Source organism: Alosa alosa, chromosome 5, assembly GCF_017589495.1.
Source record: "Alosa alosa isolate M-15738 ecotype Scorff River chromosome 5, AALO_Geno_1.1, whole genome shotgun sequence".
Classification (NCBI taxonomy): domain Eukaryota; kingdom Metazoa; phylum Chordata; class Actinopteri; order Clupeiformes; family Clupeidae; genus Alosa; species Alosa alosa.
The window spans coordinates 17,922,986-17,935,186 of record NC_063193.1 but is presented as its reverse complement, the minus strand read 5'-3'; the positions used below and the strand labels follow the sequence as shown (position 1 = coordinate 17,935,186).

At 41.8% G+C, this 12,201-nt stretch overlaps 1 protein-coding gene across 1 annotated transcript in view; it reads right to left on the bottom strand.

Moving 5' to 3' along the window:
- rasgrf2b (Ras protein-specific guanine nucleotide-releasing factor 2b) overlaps positions 1–12,201 on the bottom strand; it is a 60,664-nt gene that overhangs the window by 18,625 nt on the left and 29,838 nt on the right. Inside the window, 5 exon segments of the mRNA XM_048243081.1 lie at positions 2,646–2,894; positions 3,721–3,803; positions 4,811–4,947; positions 5,865–5,931; positions 11,323–11,483. Of these exon segments, the coding sequence (XP_048099038.1) occupies positions 2,646–2,894; positions 3,721–3,803; positions 4,811–4,947; positions 5,865–5,931; positions 11,323–11,483 (697 nt within the window).

The window sequence follows — 12,201 nt, the reverse complement described above, 5'->3', positions numbered from 1 at the left end:
TTGAGGGAACAGTGTATGTGCAGAGAAGCCATAAATAACACTCGGAGAGGAAGAGGCGGAGAACAGCACCACCTACATACATGCACCGCAGAGACAAAGTCACCGCTTATTTGCAAACTGGGTTTGGAGATACAATAGATAGGAAAACACAATAGAGTTGTTCTTCTAAACAGTTTGTGAACATGCAGTTTATTTGCCAACTGAACCCGTCTGTGTGGGGATACTTTACTGCCAGTTGAGTTGGCAGCATTCTAATCTGCCACACAATGGCTTTGGAATAAATTTGGAATTGGATGAATTTTCACAAAATATGTAGCTATTCTCAAAAACATACTGAGTGGCATATCTTTATGTGACATATGTAATGTAGGCAGCAGCAGCCTTCTAAAACCTTTACAGTTTTTCTGTCGCTTTGGTGCTTTTCTCAGATCAGAATGAAAATTCTCATAACTATTAGTTCAACCTCTACAACATTTTGTCATTTGTGCACATCATAGTAGCAATTTCTCCTTCCTCTGAACAAATTGCACATGCTTTTGGAAATGTATCAGTTGCTTTGTCATGTCCGTCAAAATGAACTATACTTATGGATGCTGAATAGTCGTTCCCAATAAAACTAATAGTCTTCCTTTCATTGCTTGAGTCATTACATACAAAATTGGTGAACTAGTTATCAAATTCTATCACAATGCTGTAGAATTGCAAAGAGCATATAGTAAAAATGTGAAATGTACATCAGTGTCTTGTACTCACTTACTCTCCTAACTACAGCAATTTCTAACTTTACTGTAGTTTTCAAATGGCTGTACAAGTACTATATAGTGCTGTCTTGAGCATGTTCAGGTAGTGTCACCAAGTTCTGACCTTTTTTTGCATGGGAAAACACTGAGAGAATAAACTGCCATAATGAAAACATGACAAAGCCATTTGACTATCTTGTTCATAAACGATGGTGTCAAGACTTCTCATATTGATGACACTGGCCGTTTCATTGACATAAATACTTGCTTTTGAGGAATGGACTATCCATTTTGAGCAAGTGACCTGCTTTTGCAGGTTATCCACTAGGTTTTGCAGTTTGCACTAATTGTTTTGAGAAATGCACTAACTGCTGTGCAAATGTTAATAGTGATGTGAGAAAAGCACCAAAGCGACTGAGAAAAACTGTAAACTGAATTCTATACCACAACACAAACATTTAAAATGGAGGCACTGACTGGCAGACATAAAGGGAAAAAATAATCCTCACAGAGAGAATAAAGGATACATAGATAGATAGATAGATAGATAGATAGATAGATAGAGAGAGAGAGAGAAAGAGATAGATAGATAGATAGATTAATAGCAAGTAAGAAGTGAGACAAATAGGGAGTGAGACAAAGAGGAAGGGTAGAAGTGTGTGTAGGTGTGAGAAGAAGTGAGAAGTGAGGTAGTGAATCAGTTGAATGTGAGGGAGTGTGTAAGAAATGAGCAGCAAGTGACTGCGTGAGTGAGTGAGTGAGTGCGTGAGTGTGTGCATGAGTGAGTGGGTGAGTGAGTGACTGCGTGAGTGAGTGAGTGAGTGAGTGAGTGAGTGCGAGTAAGAGAGACATAAATGTGTTGTGTTACTTTGACTGGTCCAGGGCTATCTTCCTGATCTTCAGGCTGTAGTCTGGACAGATGGATGTGATGGACAAGCGGTCGAATGAGTGATACTGGATCCTGCGCGGGGAGGCAGGAGGGGAAGACACATGACATGAATGACTGCAACAGCAGACGCCACACGCCACGCCACGCCACGCCAGGCGGCAGGGGACAGCAACTGTCAAGACCACTTACCCATCTCAGACATGGACAACTGCACAATGATATGGAAAACAAGCCTATAACTTATGGCATGTCTGCCGTGGCTTCATTTTCAAAAAGTGACAGGAGTCCATTAAAATGGACGCCCGCTGTTTTGCATAGGCATGAAACATGATGAACGACTAGCACAAAGCAATGACAGGCAGGATGAGGGGTGAACTAAGCTGTTGTGAGTGTGGATCCTGTTTCTGCCACTGCGTGAGATTGTGTACCATAAATGTGGCATGGAAGGAAAGTGCAGTGTAAGAGTTTCTGACTTGTCTGCACTTAGTAACATGGGGCCAAGCTAATTAGACTTTTTTACAGAACACCTGTTTTGAGACAAGAAAAAAAAAGTTTCCAGTTGAAAAGGTGAATTATGTCTGACCAGGAAAATATGCAACAGCAGACCTTCCCCTGAGACACACATAAGGAAACACACACTGTTTCTTTTTGACTGTAAAAACTCTTGGACACACATTCACACACACACACACACACACACACACACACACACACACACACACACACACACACACACACACACACACACACACACACCAGTAATGTTCTTTCATAGTCTTGATTATGATCATAAAATTATGAACTTTTTAACTTTGCCCCAAGGCATTCAAGTACTGCACCTTTATGCCATGAAGTTACATTTCCTGATGATAGCAAACTTATAATGTGAGCCTTTTTGTATTGAAAATTCACAAAATAGCAAGTTATTGAAATCTCTAAACTGCCCCTTAAACACTCACTAACACAACACCCCCCCCCACCCCCCTGCCTCCACCCGTTCACACCGCCTCCGTTACCTGACGGGGATGGAGGTGAAGGGCTTCTTGTAGATGTCGGCCAGCTTGTCCATGACGACAGCGGCGGTGGTGAAGATGCGGTAGGTGTGCAGGAAGGTGTTGAGGAAGTCGATGGAGAGGAAGCGCAGGTCAGTCAGCCTCTCCAGCAGACGCTCCACGCTGGCGTAGCGGATCTGGGGGACCTTGCAGGAGTTGAGCGTTTTGCTGAAGCAAATGTCAACATCATCTTTATGGAGACGCGTGTCTGATCTGATAAGAGGCACAACCAAGGCGGTGACTGGCGGTCTGGCACTTTGTATTTATTAATGCATGCAGAGGTGGCTATTAAAACAACAACAATCACCATGTGCATAAGACACAGAGAGAAGAGAGTGAGAGAGAGAGAGATAGAGAGAGGACAGAGAGAAGACATTGATCACAGGACCACGGCTAAAGAGATTTGTCAGACAGCAGATATGGATTGCAAAATAATATGTAATGTCATATCTAACCATGTGTAAATGTGGTTAACCATGCCTCATCAGGCAATGAATGACACCAGAGATAATAGCAACCAAATTGCTCTATGTCATGCTTATATGACACGTACAGAATGAGAATACTGTAGGGGACCAGCCGTCAGAACAACTATTCCACACCCCATGCTAAAGAAGAGTCCTACAGGCATTTGTTCCAACTCTGATTGCAATTACTAGCTTACATCTGGAACCAAGAAGCACTAATTGATCCAATATAGAGCAAAGGTTGGTTGAAACAAATACCAGTGGAAGGTGCGAATATGTTAAATAGCCATGAAAGCAGGACATGACAATAATACAGTCGTCTGCACCTGAATGTCGTCGAGCACCAGTGACACAATATAATGATGATGAACACAAGATGAAAGATAATGGTTCCCAATCTCATTTCAGGCCCTTGCTGTTTTATGGCGTTTTTATTCTAAATGAGTTTTCATGGCCTATTGATGTCCAGACGTTCATCCCGCATGCTCATTTGGCCAATCACTGTGCATCATGCAAACAGAAAATAGGTGGCACATGAGCAGGTAGTGCAAAGTGGTGCAAGCAGGACTTACTTGATCATGTGCGGCACGGTGACCTTAGAGTTCTCCTCAAACACACTGGTCATCAGACCATTGCAGCGTATGTTATCAATGCACTGCCCAGCACAACAGGACAGAGAGAGAGAGAGAGAGAGAGAGTTAAATGGTGTGTTTGGATTTAACAAGAAAACAAAAATACAGAAACATGTTTTCAGGCCCTAAGTGCAGCTCCATAGAGACATCTGATGACGCCTGGGCTATAGCAGAGAGACTTTGTCCCAAGTGACCCTGTCAGACCTGCAGGGGCCCCCGGCCTGATAAATAAATCTCCTGAGCTAAGCGTCGCCCCCAGGGACGTGTTTACTAGAAGACTTCTAGGCCCATGGGCCCCACCAGGCTGCTGTTGAGTACATTGATATCATTACTGTGAATTGTTCATGTGTGGACCATTGCTGATGTTTGTGCCATCACTTTATATATGTCTTGCTCATCGCTTGTGTGTGTGTGTGTGTGTGTGTGTGTGTGTGTGTGGAACGATACAAGGCACTTTCCATCCAACATTCTCTCCATCCATATACTTCAAACCATTCATCCATCCATCCATTAAACTATATTTAATAAAAACAACTGTGTGTCTAATTGTGTAGCAACTTAATCTGGATCTCAACCTTTCTCATTTCTACCTTCTCTCACTTCTTTGATGGGCATTTCACCTTTTTTTATTTTTTGCCTTTCTTTGCATGTAATGGTAATTTCTTGGAATTACATTCTCTAGTCTTTTCTTAAGAACATCAATTCATTATCACAAGTTATGAAAAGAAACAGCTAGCGATACAGGTTAGCATTTACCTTATAGCCATTGTCATTAAGTCTCATTGTAGGTGTAACTATCCTGAGGTCTCCATTCTCTAATGGAAGTGTATTTTTGTCTAGTAGCCTATGGCATATGTGTTACCAGACTGTCTAGCAGCATGAACTCATGCATGCCTGAACAGAACGAGCAAGTCTCGACCTTGTTTACGGTGCACGTTAACAGTGGTTGTTATGAATTAGCCCGGTTAAACTCATAGCTAACATAGCCCATATGCTGTATGTGGGAGGCGGATTGCCATGGCTGACTGACCTGGCTGATATCACTGGTCCAGGCTGCCTTCTCCTGGCGGGATGGGGCCAGCAGGACCACAGTGAAGGCAGGGGCATCTGAGGGCTCCACTACAATCTTGAAGTCGAGGTGGCCAAACACCTGGCCCGTGTTCTTGGCTGTGGAGACAGTGTATGATTTCACCAAAAACAGGCCGTCAGTTACACAACTATTGGCCCTGGATAAAAACATGCCCAACCATGTTTGAGGAGACAAATGATACAGACAATAGATAGAATAGAATTTTTTTTTTTTTTTTCATAAAATGGCCCTGATATGTCACTAGACATTAAGAAATCATGTTCATTTCAAATACTTATATCACTGACAACAGTAGTCTGGCCAGGATATTGTCATTTAAAAAGTGAAGTTGCAGCCCTCAACTGATGTTGATGTTGTGTTTTGTCATGTCATGTTGTGTTTTGGCCTGATGCGCCACCCTCCGCCTATGATTTGATTTGAAGTGTTTTGGTTTTGGTGGAGGCTTTGTGGGTCTAGGCAGTAAACCCAAACTGAAACACAGCAAAGTCACAAAATGCCCAATGGCCTTGGGGCATACAAAAAAAAAGAACTAAAAAACAAATGAAACACTACCCTGCAACAAATCAATATGCGAGTCACTTTAATGTTGATGTTTCCCTGTTGCCAACGGCGTGGGAGAAATCAATCACATAAACGCTGACAACATGGCACCTCTAATAGGTGGGACATAAACAAGGGGAAACACTTCATTTATCTGCTGATGTGGGAGAAGAGACCTCCAGCAGGCAAATCTACAGGCCTAACAGGCTGTAGAAGCAGAGAGCTAATTGATCTAGGATATTAAAGCACCTGAAGTGCTAGGTGACATTTCAAAAAGAAAAGCCAGGCACCTTGGTTCTGATGTTTTGACCCAGATTTGACAGTTAATTAACCCGTGTTGTGACAGAGAGGACTCCCGCGTGTGTAATGGTCTGTGTCTTTGGTTAGCGGTGGTACTGGACTTAGTGGGAGGAAGTGATGTCGTGGTGCAGACAGCATGTGAACAAACACTCACATTCCTCGTCGCTGGCGTCCGGTTCCTCGATGAGCGTGCACTCGATCAGTGAAAGCACGCCTCCCTGCTGCAAGGGGTCAAAACAGAGACCACGGTGAAGATAGAGTGAACAAACCATGTTCAAAAATAGCATTGAATGAATTTACGCTCAACAGAGTAAGCCAAGACAGTTTGACCTAAAACCCAGAAATGGATATTATACACATAGTTACCATGTGGCTATATGCAGTATATATGAGTGTTACATATATATGCAGTATATATGAGTGTTACATCTAACAAATTCCAGTTCATGTAAACCGTTATGGTATGTATTTCATCGATTTAACATCAGGCCTGCAGTGTCATGATAGTGATATATTCCAGTTTGTATAAGCCTTTAAGGTTCTTATTGCCACCATTTAATATCCTCCAGTGTAATGATAATGACACTGCTAGCGAAGCGGTCATATAATGATTGTCAAAGTTTTTTTTTTTTTTTTTTTTTTTTCCCCGTCATCTACTTCCTGAATTTTTGGTCAACGATACCAGGGACACCGAAACACCGGTGCACATGAAATTTGGTGGGTATGTAGCCCCACTAGACTTTTACGTAAAAATTTTGTTTTAGTCCCGGGGGCCACTCCCCGTGCTGGGCCCCGAACTGCAAAAAGCAGTTTTTCCTAAATAACTACCTGAACCGTGGCACTGAGGATGAAGAATCTTTTATGGTATGTTGGTCTCAAGGGCCCACATCAACCTGGCCCATAATCACTCATTTGTGATTTGCACCCCCCCGGTAAAAAATGAAAATGCAATATCATTCTGCTTTAATCGCCCCTATCTTCAGTTAAGATGTTCAGAACTGCACCAAATTTTATGTGTATGATTGACCTGGCATTCTCTGGGGGTATGCCAAGTTTCGTAGAATTTCATCCATGGGGGGGTCTAAAAAAATGTAGGTTAGTGACTGTACACTCACAGATTTAGTGACTGTACACTCATTGGCCTGTAGATGGCGGTGCACACATATACACATATACACATACTATCGGTATTAAAACGGCCGATACATAATTACAAATTCAGTAGGATTAAAAGAAAGCCAAATATTCATCATCATCATCATGGCTGCATTTCCAGTATTGGCGATACGATAGGATAGCAATTTATGTTGTAAATATGCCTACCTTATAGGCAGGGTTGGGTAGTAACGGATTACATGTAATCTGGATTACGTAATCAGATTACAAAAATCAAGTAACTATAATCAGCCCATATTACAATAAAAAAAATTGTGTAATCAGATTACAGTTACATTGTCGGGGATTACCTGATTACATTTTATCATGCAAACAATGCAACTTTTTTATGATAGCCTAGCTATCTTTTAATTTGACAAGCTTCGGGCTTGCCGGTTCGATCCCTGACCAGTAGAAAAAATGTAGGCAGGGAAGTGGTTGAGCACTGCTCTCCCGTGCCCACATCCACGGCTGAAGTGCCCTTGAGTATAGGCACCTAACCCCTCACTGATCCCTGAGCGCCGCTGTAGCAGACAGCTCACTGCTCCGGGTTGGTGTGTGCTTCACCTCACTGTGTGCTCTGTGTGCTTCACTAATTCACGGATTGGGAGACCAAATTTCGCTCACGGGATCAAAAGAGTATCTATACTTACTTACTAACTTATTTACTATTGGGGCAGGTCTCTCGGCACACTGCCTGATCTTTTCCTCCTAATCTTAATGTATCCTCTGGTTTTAGTGTTACCGTGTACTTTGAGAAAGTCACCAGGTCCCCCTGGTTGAAAAACATCCCAAAGGAATAATTTTCTCACCCCCACAATTGAAATGGACATGGTGTCATTCAATCTCAGGCCATGTCCCTGGGTCAAAAAAATCCAGCGAAAGCTAAATTCATTGTCCAGGTGTGCCCTTATAAAGGTTAAGCTGAGTTGTGCATGTTTGGAGAATAGTGATCCATGATCACATCCATGATGACTAAGTGATCAATTTTGGGATGGGGTGAAAATTTCAACCACCAAAACACCACCCCCAAAGTGGAGAATAGCTATAGAAATGTATTAGTTTGGGGTGTTTTTCAGACAATGGGACCTGGTGACCTCAAAGTAACACTAAAACAACTGCCTACATTAAGATTTTTGGAGGAAAAGATCAGTTAATTCACATAGGAATGCTTTACTCAGAGCAAAGAGATTTCTTAGATGTAATGAAATAATAGAGAGAAGAATAGAATGAGAATTCTTTCATCAATTCAGTGGTGGTGTATTTTACTTAAGGGACATATTTATTGAAGTAATCTAAAAGTAATCCTAAAGTAATCAGATTATGTTACATGTTTTTGGTAATCCAACTGATTATGTTACTGATTACAAAAATTGCCATGTAATTTGTAGTCAGTAATGGATTACATTTCAAAGTAATCTGACCCAACCCTGCTTATAGGCCTACCTGTAGCTTAGGGAAGCTAACAGCTTTCTATTAGGATCTAGTTTGTTAGTTACAGTTTTGTCATAACTCCCTGATGCATTTTTGCATTTAGAATAGCCAGAGCGTGGATATCTCAATCGGAAAATTAAACAATATCGGGTGCCTATGGACTAGGCTGGGCGAACCCAGCCTGATCTGCCCGCTATTTATTTTTTGATTTCTTAAAAGTTTGAGATTGGTTTGGTGAAAGCCAGACTAGCCATAGACCTCAGTTACATAATGCAAGGGAACATGAATCAGCCTATATTTGCACGAACAATAACGGACAACAGCTCTTCAACTTTGGCCTGTTAAAATGTGTATGAACAGTCTAGCGACGCATTTCATCAAGGCCCATTTGGACTTGTCAGTTATTTGCACCACTGGTTAGATGTAAAACAGCATTTAGTTTCAGACTACTGTTACTTAATTTGTGGATTGACAATAACGTTTCAGACTACTGTTACTTAATTTGTGCATTGACAATAAAGTATCACATGAACTAAAGAAAGAAAAATGACCTTTGTGTTTGATAGCTGTTGAAAATGGCATGGAACTGACAGATGTTTTTGTTTATTAATAAATAAATAAATAAATAAATAAATAAATAAAAATATAACATTATGCTGATACCTTTTGCTTTTCCCAAATACAATGTAGCCTACAGGGGTAAGTGACCTTTCATCAATCCAGTTGCAATGGATGAACTGTGATGAACTGCCCTACTTGTGATTGTTTAGAGATTTTAAAGGTTTTTTAATGCTACAACTTCTTTGGCTATTCTACAATCTATTCACCTTTTCAACGCAAGTAGGCTACTTTCTGTGCAGCCGCACACACACACACACAGGCATGCCAAACAAGCATACACAAAAATTTCAAGAGTGGGGAATGGAGTAAAAGATGGAGACAAATTGAAGTGTGATTTATTATCGCGGAACGGATGTACAGGACTGAGCGGCGGTCATATTTTGTACCGCTATGCGGTACATCTAGTTACAATTAGACTACTGACAGGGGTGATCTGGTCTCATCAAGGCAAAACACCATCAAATTGTAATTTAGTTTCTACTATTTAGGCCTGTAACATTTGTGTGTGTGTGTGTGTGTGTGTGTGTGTGTGTGTGTGTGTGTGTGTGTGTGTGTGTGTGTGTGTGTAAGAGGGGGGTGGGGGTGGGTGGAAATGTCAACAATATGAAAATGACCAACAAATTTGTTGATACATCTCAGGTCTTCCAGGACAATAACGGTACAGTCTTTGGACCATCTACACTGTGTGTCCAAACACATTATGAAAATAATGATGGTCTCTGAAGGCATCAAGTTTTGAACTTTCACTTGGAAAGTACCCAGCTGCCTGTATTATCATAGATTTAAGGGTTCTGACACTTCACAAGAATGTGTTTATGCAAGATGTTTGATGTTTGAGTGGGGTGGGGGTAGCTTATTATCATAACATTTCTAACATTTTAAAACAAGACAATTATGTATGTGGATGTTCCAGCTGAAATAGTTTAACTATAAATAGTTTGGTGCAACAAGCAAACAACAGCAAAATCACATGTGGATACAGGCAGGTGAAATCATAGACCAATAAAGAGCTTACTGTGAAGAATGTCTTGAAAAGCCCTACATTACAATCTTCACAATAATAAACAATGCGATTAAACAACATTTCATTTTCAATCTTTCCCGTTATAGGTAACTTCCTTAATCTGATAAAGATATCAACATTGGCTGGGCCTTTGCCATACGCACAAACAACATGACACACCTCTGTTCCTAACAGGCTCAGTGGGAAATATGAAATCAGAGCATCTGTCCTGTATTCAGCCAAACACAATCAGTCAGTGCCCCCCGCCCCCCAACTCAGAGCCAATCTCACTCTGCACATCCAATAACGATGGCAAATGGAGACATTTTTGCCGGGAATAATGACTCATTCTCGGCAGGGGAGAAGTTTTACATTTCCCACAGCTCCCAGAGTGCCATGGACACAGTGGGCAAAGAATGCTCTATAACGAGCTCCAGAGAGAGACAGTAATCTCGCCTGCGTGTGTCTCCCAAACACAGACCCGTGCTTTCGGTCTCACACATAAATTGCCGATCACCAAAGGGCCAGTCCTACTCCTCACAGGGTATTTTTTTATAAGTCAGTGGTTTGCTCTTGTGGTATTTCTCTCACCCACAGACAGCCTGCTTATCTGTCCTCTCTTTCTGCCTTCATCTTCTACCCTTTTCTCAATCTCACTGTTTTTTCTCTCTCTCTATTTCTCTTCCTTCTCTCTCTTCTCTCAATTTTTGGTAAACATAAATTCTCTAGCCCGCCCCCATCTTCCTCAAAATAATCTCCTTGAAGGTCACAATTTGCCATTGAAATACCCTTGCAATGGGAGGCCACAGCAGTGGCAAGGGAACACAGCAGCAGAAGGAGGAGAAGAAGATAAAAGAAGAAGAAAAAGAAGAAGAAGAAGAAGAAGAAGAAGAAGAAGAAGAAGAACTGACTCAAAACAGGATTTTTAGTCTGGCATGAAGAGAGGCATACTGAAAAGGTTATTGGGGGTAGGCCTGGGTCCAAACAGACAGACCTGCAGGACATGTTGAAAACAACAGATGAGCGTTATGCACAATTGCGCATAGCATCCACTGCTGTCTGCATTGTCAAGCAAGCTGTTTTTCCTTCCAGGCTTCATCTCTTCAGTTCATTTTGTTTGGAAATTTAAATTAATTTAATTTCTCTGATTGGACCCACTTAAAAAAACACTCTCTGCTTTAATCAACTTGGAATAGACTTCTGGAATAATCTCATTGATTGACGTGAAGGGAATGAGTGCATTCAAAAGTGCATCTGTGAGCGTCGTGTGTGTGTGTGTGTGTGTGTGTGTGTGTGTGTGTGTGTGTGTGTGTGTGTGTGTGTGTGTGTGTGTGTGTGTGTGTGTGTGTGTGTGTATGTGTGTGTGTGTGTGTTTCTGTTGCCTGTGTGTGTCACTCACTTTGAGCAGGTGTAGCTTCCCCCCTGAGCTGCGTGTGCAGATAAGGAAGTGCTTTGTGAAGAGGAAGCACTGCCTTTCCCCTTCCTTCTTCAGAGAGAGCGAGCCCAGGCGCACCTTACTGAGCTTCCCCCGCTCCACTGAGGGCAGCTGGATCAAAGAGCCTGAGAGAGCGAGAGAGAGAGAGAGAGAGAGAGAGAGAGAGAGAGAGAGAGAGAAAGAGAGAGAAACATAGAGAGACATAAAGAGATGGAGGTATAGCAAAACAGAGTGTGGGGAAGGGTTTTGAGACAGTGAGATAGAGTGAGACAGAGAGATATAAAGGAGAACAGAGAGATATCATGAGGAGATAGCATATTGGGAGAGAGGGGGAGAAGAAAGAGAGGGGTAGAGAGAGAGAGCAGTGGAAAGCTTTGAAATGATGGACAGATTTATTAGAAGACATTAGGTAGAGTTTACTTTTGACACAGACAGAACGAGAGCAATGAAATACAGCATGGACAAATAGTCTTTAGAGAATCTTGACAAACTGGTGACAGCGGCATTAAGCGACTGGCAAAATGACCGACACACACACTGCCCACTCCAAACAATCCAAACAGAGTCAACAGGATAGATGGCTCTTACAGTCTCCTTAAGGACACTCTATTTTGATGGAAGCTTATGACATTCCTACACAGCACTGGTGCATCTCACTGGTGTAGCCTCATATCTTATATCTATGTTTTCTATCAAACACTTCCTTTGCAGGGTTCTCATGCATTATAGATACAGCAGAAGAATCCAACTTCAAATGGTAGAAGCCTGCAGAGAGACATTTAAGTCTGATTCCAAAACAATGCATAATTCAGGACCCCACTGGATTCACATCCAAGCCAATGT